General features: G+C 36.2%; 1 protein-coding gene and 1 long non-coding RNA gene across 15 annotated transcripts in view; one reads left to right on the top strand and one right to left on the bottom strand.

The window, feature by feature from the left end:
• Window positions 1–16362, bottom strand: part of LOC117070982 — a 149660-nt gene that overhangs the window by 38552 nt on the left and 94746 nt on the right. The window contains exon 7 of one of the 4 annotated variants that reach the window (XR_004432130.1): window positions 2577–2713. The exons of 2 other annotated variants lie outside the window; for them this stretch is intronic. This is a non-coding gene — a long non-coding RNA (uncharacterized LOC117070982). Of the gene's footprint in view, window positions 1–2444; window positions 2714–16362 lie in introns of those variants that run through there. One more of the 4 variants, XR_004432131.1, reaches the window with a different exon arrangement.
• UBE3A (ubiquitin protein ligase E3A) overlaps window positions 1–16362 on the top strand; it is a 102179-nt gene that overhangs the window by 58920 nt on the left and 26897 nt on the right. For 10 of the 11 annotated variants that reach the window (XM_033190759.1, XM_033190764.1, XM_033190761.1 and 7 more), the window contains 2 exons: window positions 4085–4383; window positions 8370–9616. In XM_033190759.1, the coding sequence (XP_033046650.1) occupies window positions 4085–4383; window positions 8370–9616 (1546 nt within the window). Of the gene's footprint in view, window positions 1–515; window positions 522–4084; window positions 4384–8369; window positions 9617–16362 lie in introns of those variants that run through there. The other variant, XM_033190769.1, reaches the window with a different exon arrangement.

Here is a 16362-nt window from a genome sequence, read left to right as displayed (position 1 = left end):
CATTTAAAAATGTACAATATTCTTAGCTTGAGAGACATACAAAAACAGGTGATGAACTCGGTTTGACTCATGAGCTATGATTTGGTGAACCATATGGTACAAGGATTAACCTTGCACAGGAACTATGCCAAAAAGTCGTTATTAGTGTATACTTTTCCAACATAGAGACCCCTTTATGTGCTCTAAATTTTGTATACCTTTTACATACCCTAAATTAGATAGTAATACAGATGAGGTCAGATAAATTAAGGTGTCATTGGAGTGAGGAAAAAAGAAGAATGCTTAATATAGTTGATTCCACCATTAACATGGAGGTTCTGACCTGGCTTCCTTTAGTCCTGTCTCGTCAGTGTAGCTGCTGTTTGTTAACTTGGCACAGAAAGGCAAATCAAATACAGGGGTCTACTTTCATATCCTCCTCTTAATAGTTATTAAAAGCTCAAGTTTAGTAGCTGAGTTCAGATCTCTTATTAGATGTATGACTTATTGATGTAATTTCTCTGAGCATCAGCAGAATGAAGGTTTATAGTGCTAACTCATACACTAGTGAGGGTGATAACAATTACAACAATAATAGTAGTAGCTAACACTTTCATTTGCTTAGTATGTGCCAGGCAGTGTTCTAAGCACTTCATATATATTAACATTTAATTTTCTCACAATTGATAATGTGAAGAATAATAATACTCTTATCATGGTAATGCACGTAGATACTACCACTTAAATTATGAGGAAACTGACGTACAGAAAGGTCAGGTAACTCATTCAGGGTCACATAGTTAATTAAGAGGTAGAGCCATCATGTGAACTTGGACATCTGGCCTCAGAATGCGAGCTCTTAACTGTTAAAGTTTATTCCCTTCTAACGTGGGAATGTCTATAAAATGCATAGCACATAGGTCCTCAAAAAATTAGAGATAAATTAACTTTGCAGAATATAGTGGTTCCATTTCCTCAAGAAACTTGGTCTATCTTTGTGGTACCAGATATATGCATAAATGTGAGGTTCACATTATGATTCTTCAGATTTTTTTCCCAGTTGCACATTAGTTATGAGATTTTTTTCCATAGAATTCTTCAGTATTACTCACGTTAAAAAATAATTGTTTGGAAATGAATCACCTTCTGCAATACAGTATAGTCAAAATGACTTAGACTCTGAAGCTGAAAGACTCCTGGACTCCTATTCTTGTCTTGGTTGTGTACTTTCTTTGAGATCTTGGTTTGGTGATTTGACTCCAGTTCTATTTCTCTCTTTGGCTGTGGACTGAAGATAATCCTCAGTGTCGTGATGCTCAAATGAGATAACCTATGTCAGAGTGCCCGCAGTGTGTGTAATATGTTATCAGGCATCCAACAAATACTCGTTTCTTGCTCACCTCCCTATGACATAAAATAACTTTAAAATTAGAACTGAAGGGACTCATAAAGCTGGGAAAACTGAGGCCCAGACAATTATTTCCCTAGGATCCTACAGCTACTTAGGGACAGAAGGATGACACTTAATGCAGGTCTTCTGATTTTTCAGTCTCATTCTGTTTGTGCTGATCACTCTCCTCCTATGTAGTATGTAAAGAAGTACTATGTGTCTGACAGGTTTTGGGGAGGTTATTTTAGTATAAAAGCTCACATTAAAAATATCTATCTTAGTATTTTGACTTTTATAATTTTTTTAAAAATCAGAGACAATTTAGTAAATCTTGGGGCCATTCAAATCATGTATATGAAGTTTTAAAACTGCTATTGTTTTCCCCTTATAGTTATTAATTTTTAATACGCAAGTAGCATCCTTATTATGGAAAGAATAAATAAGATATCAAAAGATGGAAGAAGTTTCAAAACTCATTTAATCACATCATCCAGAGAAAATGCTATTAATGCTTTGAAATAACAGTGGGTTCATCCTACACCTGCTACTTTGTAACTGACTTTTGTCAGTTAGTGATATATCAGGAAGACTAGGCAGTTCCTTGTCAAATTCAAATCTTGATAGTTTTTATTTTATTGTGTGACCTATTATCAGTTCATTTAAGTAATCTTTTATTAAACATGTTGATTTTATTCAGATATGGAAACTGCATTTTTGTAAAATTGTCAAATTGTTTTCCACAAGTAGGATCTCATTCATAGGGTATTCATGTTTTTAAGACTTCCGATACATATTCACTGTTTTCCTCTAGAAAGGAAATACCTGTTTACATTTTCACCAGGGAAGTCACTGTAGTTTGGGAGAACGTGACATTATCTCCCTTTCTTTACTGAAGACTAACAATGTATGTTTTAAATTTTCTGGATTCTCCATTCCCCCCCCTTTTTTTTTTTTTTTACATGTTTTCACTTTCATATTTTGCATAGTGATAAATCTGTGATAACAGTTTTTAATTTTCAGGTTGGGTTGTTTATAGCTTCATAGATAACAAAATGTCTAAGTCATGTTTATGCAATTTTTACATGTGCTTTGTGAGTTTTCTTTTTTCTCTGCATGCAGTGAGTGGTAAATTTGCATGGAACATTTGAAAAAATATAAGCACCAGAATGAATTGAATCTGTGTGAATTATCACTTTTTGTCACCTACCTGGATAGTTTAGACAGTCAAAGTCCTTCTTTTGAGACAAAATTGGATCTCATTTGTCTCTTCACTTACTTGCTGTCTTGTTACTGAGTTTCTCATGATTAGCAAGATGTAAATTCTCTGCCTTTGGTCATTTAGTCCTACATGTTAGTAAGATAATTCTGTGAATGTTTTGAAAATTAGATGAATTATTTTTCTTATAATTTTGGTTCTTTGTAGTTTTTATTTCCATACTTGTGAATTTGGGACCAAAAGGAATAGCTATGACTTACGTTTCTTTGGACCCAGTGGTTTATTCTACTGAAATTATGGTGTTCTCATCATCAGTTAGTAGAAGCATAGACTCTTTAGTGTTGAATATAGAGATAATGTCATCTAACTTCTTACTTGATCACATAATTCCTCCCTCAGTTTTGGTAGCTCTCTTGGAACAGCTAAAATAGGACATTAATCTGTGTACTTTAAGTTCACAGAGTAAAAGGAATATAAGATTTTGCGTGATGGAACTTAAAATATTCCATCTTGTGATGTGGAACTAAGGAGGAGGTTTAGTGACAAGTTTTAGATTTAAGATTGTATACTTTGGAGCCTCTTTTTCTTTTTTATTTTCCTTTTTTGTCTTTTTTTGTTTGTTTGTTTGTTTTTTGAGACAAAGTCTAGCTCTTGCCCAGGCTGGAGTGCAGTGGTACAATTTCGGCTTATGGCAGCCTTGACTTTCAGACTCAAGTGATCCTCTCACCTCAGCCTCCCAAGTAGCTGGGACTACAGTGCATGCCACCACACCTGGCTAATTTTTTAAAAAATCACACGTTGTAGAGAGTAGCCTCACTATGTTGCCCAAGCTGGTGTTGACCTCCTGGGCTCAAGTAGTCTGCCTGCCTCAGCCTCCCACAGTTATGGGATTGATTACAGTCATGATCTACCTCACTCAGGCTGCAGCCACTTTCTTTCAGTGTAACACTAGCTTTGGATATTCCACTTACAAATTTATTTTTAAGTCTCCCATGTGGTTGATAATTGGGAAAAATAGTTTTTATTCCAGATAGATATTCTGTGTTAACTGTAAGTCAAATGTTTACAAACTGTTAAAAATGAAATAGTGATTATGCAAAGGAAAACTGGATTTTCCTAATGCTAATTTTTAAAATGATAGAATCCTAAAATTCTTAGCTGTAAACCTGGTGATTTTTCAGCTGTTGTACTAAACAACTTAAGCACATATACCATCAGACGAGCCCCCTTCCCCCCTTTTAAACCAAAGGAATGTATACTCTGTTAATGCAGTCAGTAAGCATTGACATTCTTTATCATAATATCCTAGAAAATATTTATTAGCTCTTTCAGTAGTCAGGGGTTGTTGGTAAATAGTGCATCTCTATTTTCTACTTCTCATCTTCGTACACAGGTTAATCACTTCAGTGCTTGACTAACTTTTGCCTTGATGATCTGTTGAGCTTTGTACATGACAGCTATACTAATCACTGTGCTTATTGTTTGACTGTTTGGTACAGGAAGCGAGCAGCTGCAAAGCATCTAATAGAACGCTACTACCACCAGTTAACTGAGGGCTGTGGAAATGAAGCCTGCACGAATGAGTTTTGTGCTTCCTGTCCAACTTTTCTTCGTATGGATAATAATGCAGCAGCTATTAAAGCCCTCGAGCTTTATAAGATTAATGCAAAACTCTGTGATCCTCATCCCTCCAAGAAAGGAGCAAGCTCAGCTTACCTTGAGAACTCGAAAGGTGCCCCCAACAACTCCTGCTCTGAGATAAAAATGAACAAGAAAGGCACTAGAATTGATTTTAAAGGTAAGATGTTTTATTTTTAATTGAGAATTGTTGGCTGAAAACCGTGGGAGATTTAAATGTATGAGTTTTTATTTGTTTTTTCTTATGTGACATTAAGACATTTTGATACCGTAGAACCAATATTTTGTTTTGGTAAAGGACAGGAATAATAACTACATTTTACAGGTTTAATCGTTGCTAATTAGAAGCAGATCATATGCCAAAAGTTCATTTGTTAATAGATTGATTTGAACTTTTTAAAATTCTTAGGAAAAAAGTATTAATTGATAGTTAATCTCCAAAACTAGGCCACAACATCTATTTAAGTTATAGAATAACTGGACTAAGTATCTGGCATGAGTTCTGGAACCTCAGGATGATGTGATGAAAGAAGTAGGAAGAGGAAGCAGTGGGTTTTTTCCATTTTTGAAGGCAAGACAAAATTTTATGATAGTTATGTGAGAATTCTACATTTCCTTCAAATATATGCTTCTCACTCTCCTCCCAGACATTTGGTACAGTCATGCTGCCAAGGGTCATGACCTACCAAAGACAATCTTCACTCAGGTCTTTTGTTTTTTAAATGGTCCTGTGTCCAGAATTCAGGATTCGATTACCTTGTCGCTAATACTAAAACTCCAAGTTATTTTCCTCAGTGAATGTAATTAGTAACAAGATAATCGAATTTTTGAATGACTGCCAGGGCTTAGCGCCCCTGCACCCCCACCCCCATACACACCCAGAGGCAATTGTATTTTAAGAGAGAAAGCTTTTTGTTTATGACATATAAGTGACAGAATTTTAGAGGCATTTGCCTCTAAAACTTTCAGTAACATCATCTGAATCAAGTTTGAAAGAATTAGTGAAGTGCCATTGTGTTATAACCTCTACTGTTTCCACAATAAAATTATTTTCATCACTTTACACAACTTTGTTGCTTCAGAGTGTATAGTTCTGTTTCATGAATTAGCTCACACACTATGGAAAAAATAGGTAAATGTCTATATATATAGTGTGTCAGTATAATGTGGAAGCTGCATTGACTTTATTGTACACAGTTCTCCAGTAAGTGTGCACCACAGAGTACCAGTAACTGAATGCAGAGTGCTGGCACAGTGCAATGCAGCCAGCTGGGGGGGATGTGATACATGAGGATTGTACTCATCTGCTCTTTTGGCCACATGCTCCATCTTAGAGATGCTTATTGTGTGGCTTTATCCAGTCTTTATGCCCCCACCTCTTTTTGCTCAAGTCTGCATTAGTTAGCAGTTTTGACCTTTCCTTTTTCCTGCTTTCTAATCTGCTACTGTTACTATTCCCTGTTCTTTACTGTTTTGTTTTTGTTTTTGCAATGTTCTACAGTTACTATCGTATATCAGAAATTAGAAATGCTTTCTCTGCACTAGTACCCTTATTTTGATTATTAATTATGTTTATTAACACTAATCACAAAGATGCGTCTTAAGTAGTCTGCACCAAACTCTGTTTTTGTGTAAAAGGTTTTTAAGTGCAAAATTTGAAAGATTGAGTATTTTCAGGGACACATTTATCACAAGAAATCTTACAAAAAATGTCTTATTTAATATATTCTCAGTAGAACACCTCTATCAGTAAACCAAACTTTATGAATGTTCATATCTAATTACAGTGTTTTTGACTAATTTTTATCTATATATCTGAAAAATTCAGTTTAACATATTAAGCACTACAGGCCAGGCATGGTGGCTCATGCCTGTAATCCCAGCACTTTGGGAGGCCAAGGCGGGCGAATCACAAGGTCAAGAGATCGAGACCAGCCCAGTCAACATGGTGAAACCCCGTGTCTACTAAAAATACAAAAAAATTAGCCGGCTGTGGTGGTGTGCACCTGTAGTCCCAGCTTCTCGGGAGGCTGAGGTGGGAGAATCGCTTGAATCCAGGAGGCAGAGGTTGCAGTGAGCCGAGATCGTGCCACTCCAGTCCAGCCTGGCGACAGAGCGAGACTCCGTCTCAAACAACAACAACAACAACAACAAAAAACACTACATGGAAAAAGTATAGGTACATTCTATATAGGATTAGTAGACTATCAGAATCATTTGAAGATGTTCTGAAAGCATGACGTATCAACAAAGGACATGTGAGCCTAGAATGGCGATCCCTAGGACAGGCCGTATTACTGCATGCAAAGCAAGTCTGTTAAGCTTATGACTTGCTCAGGAAGCAAAAGTGTTTTATGTCTTAATAGGATAGTAGTATTTTCTGTTACATTTTAGGAAATTAGATAGGGGTTTTGCATTGTCTTGTAAGAAGGTATTATAAAAATTTTCAATGAAAATAATGAGAAATAGACTTCCAGTGGTTTTACGCTTTTGGGGAAAAGGTTACCGATGTTTAGCAAAAGATGCTTATATATTCTTTTTTTTTTTTTTTTTTTTTTTTTTTTTGAGACGGAGTCTCGCTCTGTCGCCCAGGCTGGAGTGCAGTGGCCAGATCTCAGCTCACTGCAAGCTCCGCCTCCCGGGTTTACGCCATTCTCCTGCCTCAGCCTCCCGAGTAGCTGGGACTACAGGCGCCCGCCACCTCGCCCGGCTAGTTTTTTGTATTTTTTTTTAGTAGAGACAGGGTTTCACCGTGTTAGCCAGGATGGTCTCGATCTCCTGACCTCGTGATCCGCCCGTCTCGGCCTCCCAAAGTGCTGGGATTACAGGCTTGAGCCACCGCACCCGGCCCGATGCTTATATATTCTTAATAGAACAAACCTGAGAATTAGTTCTTAAAGTATTAAGGCCCGCAAAAGAAACTGCAAGTGTTGACGCTCTTGTAGCTGGGCCACAGATAAGATCCTTAGTATGATAAAATTTGGTATTTTTGTGGTTCAATTTTTGGAGACCATTCAATGATCCCTTACATTTTATATTGTCTTTCATTGTGAAACAGATATATTAAAGCAGGGGTGGGAGTCATCAAAAATTCTACATGTTGTGCAGTACATGTATAAGGGTATGTTTGGCACAATGGAGGTAGGATTGTGTGCCTCTAAAATTAACCTCTTAAGTAGTTAATCTGATGACGATAAGTATGTCACTTTATTGATTAAAGGGGAGAATTAAGACTATTCTCAGTATTATGTTGGTCAGTACACAAAATATATCATTTGTTTTTACCTGTAAAATAAAATATCTTTCATCCTATTAGCCAGAAGAGGGAAAGCATTGGCCTAAAAATAACACTTATCTCAAAAAGTTGGGAAATGTAGTCCAACTCTGTGCCCAGGAAAAGAGTATGAAATAGATTTTGATGACTACATAGTTTCTGCACTGCTTGGCAGCTCATAAGTTGCCTTCTTCGCACTGTTTTTTTTCGTTGCTCAAAAACTATTTTCTGTCACTCTATGAGACTTAGTCTAACCTGGATCCTGGCTGCAGAAAGCAGTTTCTGCTTAAGAGCTGCTGAGAAATGGTATATTCTTCTCAATCACTCACAGAATGACTACCCTGGAACAAACTAGGAAGACCCAAAATGAACCAGTTTTCTTTTAATACATACATAGATGCTGAAGGAACCTTTCTTAGGACTTTGCCTTCTCAGTCTTTTGGGAACAGAGTACTGAAACAAGAAAACTCCCAGAAGATTAGTAGTGTTTCTGTTCTACAGTGAGGTTTTAAGAGCTGTATTATGATTAATCAGTCTATGACACATTGGTTCATATTTATAAATAAAGCTATACATTAATAGATATCTTGATTATAAAGAAAGTTTAAACTCTCCTGATCTCTAAGAGTTATGCATTGTTGAAAGAATGTAAAAGCATGGGTGAGGTCATTGGTGTAGGTAGTTCATTGAAGAAAATAGGTAAGCATTGAATTTTGTTTGCTGAATCTAAGTATTAGATACTTTTAGAGTTGTGTATCATAAATGATGTTGAGACTACAATGTTTGGCTGTTTTACTTTTAGAACTTTTTGCAACAGGGTAAACATGCATATTATGAAAATAAATGTTCTCTTTTTTCCTCTGATTTTCTAGATGTGACTTACTTAACAGAAGAGAAGGTATATGAAATTCTTGAATTATGTAGAGAAAGAGAGGACTATTCCCCTTTAATTCGTGTTATTGGAAGAGTTTTTTCTAGTGCTGAGGCGTTGGTACAGAGCTTCCGGAAAGTGAAACAACACACCAAGGAAGAACTGAAATCTCTTCAAGCAAAAGATGAAGACAAGGATGAAGATGAAAAGGAAAAAGCTGCATGTTCTGCTGCTGCTATGGAAGAAGACTCAGAAGCATCTTCCTCAAGGATAGGTGATAGCTCACAGGGAGACAACAATTTGCAAAAAGTAGGCCCTGATGATGTGTCTGTGGATATTGATGCCATTAGAAGGGTCTACACCAGATTGCTGTCTAATGAAAAAATTGAAACTGCCTTTCTCAATGCACTTGTATATTTGTCACCTAACGTGGAATGTGACTTGACGTATCACAATGTATACTCTCGAGATCCTAATTATCTGAATTTGTTCATTATCGTAATGGAGAATAGAAATCTCCACAGTCCTGAATATCTGGAAATGGCTTTGCCATTATTTTGCAAAGCAATGAGCAAGCTACCCCTTGCAGCCCAAGGAAAACTGATCAGACTGTGGTCTAAATACAATGCAGACCAGATTCGGAGAATGATGGAGACATTTCAGCAACTTATTACTTACAAAGTCATAAGCAATGAATTTAACAGTCGAAATCTAGTGAATGATGATGATGCCATTGTTGCTGCTTCGAAGTGCTTGAAAATGGTTTACTATGCAAATGTAGTGGGAGGGGAAGTGGACACAAATCACAATGAAGAAGATGATGAAGAGCCCATCCCTGAATCCAGTGAGCTGACTCTTCAGGAGCTTTTGGGAGAAGAAAGAAGAAACAAGAAAGGTCCTCGAGTGGACCCCCTGGAAACTGAACTTGGTGTTAAAACCCTGGATTGTCGAAAACCACTTATCCCTTTTGAAGAGTTTATTAATGAACCACTGAATGAGGTTCTAGAAATGGATAAAGATTATACTTTTTTCAAAGTAGAAACAGAGAACAAATTCTCTTTTATGACATGTCCCTTTATATTAAATGCTGTCACAAAGAATTTGGGATTATATTATGACAATAGAATTCGCATGTACAGTGAACGAAGAATCACTGTTCTCTACAGCTTAGTTCAAGGACAGCAGTTGAATCCATATTTGAGACTCAAAGTTAGACGTGACCATATCATAGATGATGCACTTGTCCGGGTAAGTTGGGCTGCTAGATTAAAAACCGAATAATGGGGATATCATGATACAGTTCAGTGAATTCATTTTAAAAGTGACTGAAAAACATGATACCATATAGCACAGGAACACATGGACATTTCTGATCTTAGATATAAGTATTATACTTTTGTTGTTCCTGTCCAAGTTTATAGATGTTTTCTACAAAGTATCGGTTGTATTATATAATGCTCACTCTATCTTTGAGAAGGAGTGGATTTTCTAAATCTGGAATACTGGATTCAAAGTTTCTTTCATTCAGAAGAGAATAGAGTGTTGGGCAAAGACCAGAACAAGAGAAATGTGGAGATACCCAGTAATAAGTGTGGATGTGAAGTCTTGAACTGGAAGAAATGGTACAGTAAAACTATATCATGAAATTATAGGTAGTGTCCAAAAAATTCCATCATGTAAAATTCAGAGTTGCTTTATTATGAACTTGATGAAGTGACCATGGCAGACCAGTGCCTGTTACTAGTAAGAGTTGAGTCCTGCTGGGCCACTTAGAATATCCCTGTATGGACGGCACTGCCTGGCTGTGGTAGTTTCTTCCCACTTAAAAATTCATAGAGACAACTCTGGGTCTTGGAACTTCTGGAAAACAGCAGCTATTCCAAAAATTTGGGGATTAGTGGTGGTGCCTGTAACATCAAGTCCAGGGAGATCGAGCAGGGAAATACTGGAAACTCAGGTACTCGTCTTAACTTCCTGGTTTTCCAGATGAGGTTGCCATTTATTGCTTTTCTTTTCTCCACAAAAGATTATTTTTAGTGTATCTATTTAAGAATGTAAGAGTGGCCAGAAGACAGAAACCAATTGTCAGTCACATTTTACCAGAATTTACATTTGTCACAGGTGTATTGTCACAGAGTTTTATTGTATTTCTAGTATTAGGTATCCCTGTCATTGCTGCTTTTTTATCTTCAAGTAAAATTCAATGTCACCCAAAATTAAGGTAGTTAATAATACTATAGTATACTAGTAGAGAAAGTTGTCTGACACAACTAGGAAATGTGATTTTTACTTTAAAATGTATTTTAGTTTTAGAATGTCTAAATTTTAGTTTTAGAATTGTCTAAATTTGAGAATTCATAAAACTATAGTCCAGTGGAAAAAGTTATTTGACATCTCAGAAATTAAAAATTGCAGAGATTTTCTGTGTTTTTTTCTTTGTTACTCTTTTTGTTTTTAATGTCAGATATGTTTATAGTGTTGGAGAAAGATTCTGCATTATTTAAGCAACTCGGGTGGTTTTCTAGCAGAGACAAAAGGGGGCTTTAACTGCCTGAAGTCATTATTATTGCTTGCTTTCTGGTACCCTTTTTATTTCACTTACATAGTTTTGAGACACATGAATAACGAATACACTTAACGACTGATCATAAGGCAGCCAGCACCTTGCTTTACATAGTTTAGCAGAATGATAGGGTATTTTATAAGAATATGAGTGATGTTTTATGAAAGGTATGTTGAGGTCTGTCTATGACTATCCATTGTTAGAGCAGAACTGCAAATGCCAAAGCTGCATACTTTATGTTTGGCTTCTTGAGGTGAGATCCCTTCTGCTGTCTTCATCAAAAGCTATGTCTAGCCTTTAAAAGCAATGAAATTACACTGTAAGATTCATTCCAGGGTTCAAAAAATTGTCTACCTTCCTTATCTGTCTTTTGCTCAGAAGTCTACTCAGTCTTATTTTCCTCAATCCCCCCGTTTTTTTCTCTAGTAAAGCAAGGCTAACAAACAGCAAAAGTTTAAGTACTTGGTGTATACTTTATTCTATTTTTTAAATTATATTCTAGAATTTTAAGGAAACCGCTTTTAAAGCTTTCTCAAGTGTTAGTATAAAATTAACTGTGAGCTCTTTAATTATGGTAACTTTTTTTTTTTTTTTAGCAAGTTCTGCTTAATTATATCAAAACTAGATAATACGGTGTGGCCTATTATGAATCAGGATTCACTAGATAGTATATGTACTTGAATATTGCCAGCCCACAAAAGCAGTTCACTTCAGAAATCATGTGTGTTAGGCAGTTTAATAAACTGTGAAAACAGAAAGAGATGATGCTCACTGAGAAGCTTCTTAGGGACTCTGAATGCTCCCACTAAGCAGATTTTACTCTTAACTTTCTCCCTTGCTTTCTCTTCTTCCTTTCCTTTTTTTTTTTTTTTTTTTTTTTTTTTGTTGTTGTTGTTGTTTAAATAACAGAATGTGAAAACACTGGAAAAACCAGTATCAAAATAGGTCTTAGAAGTAAAATTGATAACCTGCGTAATTTTTTGAACTAAGTATTCACAGCAGGTGATGATTATGATAAAGCCACGTATTTTAGTAACACATAATAGAAGGTCTATGGTAGAAAGTGGTTTAAGATTATTCTCTCATAGAAAGCTCAAAAGTAGTGATGAGTTTTTCAAGACCTTATTTCCCAAGGATCTCTGCTTTTTAAGCCTCATTCTTATGTATCACAGTGAACAAACTATTGGCCACTTTTTTATGACTTGCTAATTTTGGAACTGTATAGCAGCATTGGGTAGAAAAGAAGAAATGAGAAACTTTGTGGTAAGCTTAATATTGATAAATAAAATTATGGGATCTTAGGCTTTAAGAGCTAAAAGAAGAGTTCACTCCTTAGTTTAGAAATCAAGCCCAGAAAATAGGGACTTCGTATATGAGACTCTTGTGTGTTTTCTGTTGAGGAGTGGTAACTTGAATTAATAATTATGGATTTTTTTAAAAAAGAAAAATATATTCATTGCTTTTGTACATTGTGATATTCAGACCAGACTAGCAGCTTTTTTCCTGAGGTTTTTAGATAAATTGTCTTTGATGACAAGAGAAGAATTCATGTTTATAGTATTTTAATCTCTGATTGTAGGAAATGCTATAATTTTATTACTGCTAAGACAGAAAAATACCAACAGTTCATTGTAAGATGCCGTCATTTGTATGGTATAGTCTGATTTCACAGATAACGTGAAAAAAGAACAGTGAATTTTAGAATCAGTAGAATATAAATTGTCTCTTCACAAACACCTTAGAACTGCTTAAGAACACCCCCACCCTACCCCTGTTTAGCTTACTACCATAGTTCCCCTAGGACTTACTTTCAGTATTTTTTTTGTTACTGTTTCTTAGAAAACAGTACAGTGATAAACATGAGCTTAGACTTCACCTTTCATTGAATGAAGACACTCCTAATGTGATGAGGTTTTTACATATTTACCCATTTGTGTATTCTTTTACAAGTAGATAATTTCTCATTTTTCTTAGATGAAGCACTTCCAAGGATAGTATGTATTAAGATTTTTTTAATTACTTCTTAAACGAGAAGATAGAGGTTATAAGTTTATGGAAGAACATACTGTTGCCATCATGAGGTCTCCCAAACTGCCTTCACATCTGAATGGGAAAATTGTTCTTAAAAAAAAAAAAAAAAAAAAAGCCAGGGCCCTATCCTTTAAGAGGTTTAGATTAGAAGCTGTATTGTAGAGCCTACGAATCTGTACTTCTGGTAATACTCCACAGATATTTTGATAAAGCCAGACTCCAATATTTGGGAAGATGGCTTTTGGTACATCTTGGGTTGGGGTGTGTGTGCATGTATGTTTATGTATGTATGTATGTATGTATGTGAGCATACATAGAGAAACGAAGGCCATTTTGATATACAAGAATGTTTATGTCTTTCAGAAACTCAGATTTTTAAGAGGATCATGGGGGCAGCAAGCTTGGAATAGAGGATGATGGTGGTGTGAAACTTGGTTCCAATTAGTCAGGGAGTTCTAGAATTTCACATAAATACCTAAAAACCAAAAGGAAAGGCTGAGATGTGGAATTGAATAGGGAAGTTCAAAAATAAGAATTAGCACAAATAAAGGTGATTGGCACAAATAAAAAGCCCCACTACCAGGAGGTTCTGCAAAATCCCCTCTGAAAGTCACTGGCCCTTTTTATCTGGTTTCTAATAGCCCAGTCTAACCCAGCTTCCAGCATTTTCAGCTCCCAGCTTCCAGCATTGGTGAGCCCTCTTATTATTGAAACACGAACTTAATTCTTTTATTTATTCATTGACTCACAGAGCTTTAAAAATAAGATTATTCTGTGCTGCTCTAGGTATATTTAATTTTATCTTACACATACACTATATTGTGGTTAACATGTAATTTCCATTGTTCTTTCTTGCGATTTATTCTAATTGAAATAAAAAATGAAACCAAGAAATATTCTTAGTTTATGCCCTCAAAGTAATTTCTCAGAAACTGAATGAGAGAATGAAGCCTATATATACATAGATCCTCAGCATTATATAATAATTTAAGACAATGAAACATCAAACTTCTTTTTTTTTTTGAGACGGAGTCTTGCTCTGCCGCCCAGGCTGGAGTGCAGTGGCCGGATCTCAGCTCACTGCAAGCTCCACCTCCCGGGTTCATGCCATTCTCCTGTCTCAGCCTCCCGAGTACCTGGGACTATAGGCGCCCGCCACCACGACCAGCTAATTTTTTGTATATTTTTAGTAGAGATGGGGTTTCACCGTATTAGCCAGGATGGTCTCGATCTCCTGACCTCGTGATCCGCCCGTCTCGGCCTCCCAAAGTGCTGGGATTACAGGCTTGAGCCACCGCGCCCGGCCAGAAACATCAAACTTCTTAATATTACATGTGAAGAAAATGAAATCTAAAAGAGATTCTAGCCTACATAAATTACTGGCAGAATTGGAAGTAGAAGTCAGGATTCCAGGTCTCATGGACATACGTGATTATGTGATTTGGTATTACCCAAACATTTAAACTACATTTGAGATGTAACAGACTTTTCTTCATGTGTTTATAGTGAACATGAAAAAATTAATCTGGATAACCTAGAAATCTCAGGCAATAGTTTAAGCCTCAAGTTGACTGGAGTAGTTGAAGCTAGCCTTTCTTAGAAATCCCAGGCATTCTTAAGTGTTAGAGGTCTCTCTTATCTGAGTATTGCTTCTACTTAAATATTCATGCTATTAAATATTTTTTTAAAAGATTATGAATAGGTTTGATGTAATAGCTCAGAAAACTATAAGATTTTAAGTGAGGAGGTTTTCCTTTTGATTCCTGTAAGTCTAGTAATACCATATTTTGATATTAAGATGTCATCCTGCTAGGTATTCTGCAAATACTTTGATACCAGGTCAGATTTTTTAAAAAAATGAACTCCCTAGGATTTCATCATCATGGCCAATTAAAAAGTTCAGAAATTAAAAATCATTTTATCCAGCAACTGATGAAGTCAAGAGTCCTAAAGAAGAGGAAGTTACGCAATGAAGAGGTGGATATGATTATATCCAGGATATTTTTGTTTATTTTTCCCCAGTAATCTCTGTCTCTTGCTAGTCTCCATATTACATAAATACAACATATGCTGTACTTTTAAAAATACCTAAAAATTCACATCTGTATACCACATAAATTCAGGCATGAATGCACATTCTACTTTTTAGAATGTTTTGACATAGTCTTCCAAATTTCAGATATTCTAATGCATTTAAAACAACTTCTGACTTACAGTTTTATGGTGAGGTTTGTGTTTAAACAACAACAACATACAGTTTTAAATAACATAACTATTAGGGAAAGAATACACCTTTACAGTTTATTTGTTAAATCTTTTTTTTTTTTTTTGAGACGGAGTCTGGCTCTGTCGCCCAGGCTGGAGTGCAGGGGCACGATCTCGGCTCACTGCAGGCTCCACCTCCCGGGTTCACGCCATTCTCCTGCCTCAGCCTCCCGAGTAGCTGGGACTACAGGCGCCGCCAACTCGCCCGGCTAGTTTTTTTGTATTTTTAGTAGAGACGGGGGTTTCACTGTGTTAGCCAGGATGGTCTCGATCTCCTGACCTCGTGATCCGCCCGTCTCGGCCTCCCAAAGTGCTGGGATTACAGGCGTGAGCCACTGCGCCCGGCCATATGTTTTTTAAATTGAACAATGGATGGAGGTTATTTTTAAGAAAAAGAATTATCAGTACAGCTATTTATGTAATAATGGCCTTTATCAAAATGGTTATTGCTAAATTTTATGTGTTAATTTAAAATAAAATAGTTTTAAAGGCTATTTATGTATTCTGTTTTTACTATTTTATTTTTTGAGACGGGGTCTTAACTCTGTCATCCAGGCTGGAGTACAGTGGCGCAATCTCGGCTGACTGCAGCCTTGACCCTCCCACCTCAGCCTCCCGAGTAGCTGGGATGACAAGCGCACGCCACCACTCCCCACTAATTTTTTTTGTTTGTTTGTTTGAGTTTTTTTGTAGAAACAAGGTTTCGTCGTGTTGCCCAGGCTGGTCTCAAACTGCTGGGCTCAAGCAGTCTGCCTGCGTTGGTCTCCCAAAGTTGTGGGATTACAGGTGTGAGCCATGGCACCCAGCCTTTATTCTTAAGTGGCACAGTATTTTATGAAGTCACTTACGTATACCAGAATGGTAATCTAAAATAGGTAATAACAAAATTTTTGTCTACAGAATTCAGTTACCAACTACTTTTCAAATTACTCTTTTTACATATGTATGTTTGAACACATTCTGACTCTGAAAAATGTATTTGTTGTAAAAAATGGAAAAATATGGAAAAGAATAAGGAAAATAAAAATCACTCATAATCCTAAAAACAAAAATTACTGGTCATCATTGAAGAGAGTTTTAGAACCAATAAAATAACAGCAACAACAGCTAGTACTTTTAAACACTAAATGTATGC

Source organism: Trachypithecus francoisi, unplaced genomic scaffold, assembly GCF_009764315.1.
Source record: "Trachypithecus francoisi isolate TF-2019V2 unplaced genomic scaffold, Tfra_2.0 Lachesis_group3, whole genome shotgun sequence".
In the NCBI taxonomy this organism is placed as follows: Eukaryota; Metazoa; Chordata; class Mammalia; order Primates; family Cercopithecidae; genus Trachypithecus; species Trachypithecus francoisi.
Note: the sequence above shows the minus strand (reverse complement) of the source record. Positions and strands in the feature narration are given on the sequence as shown.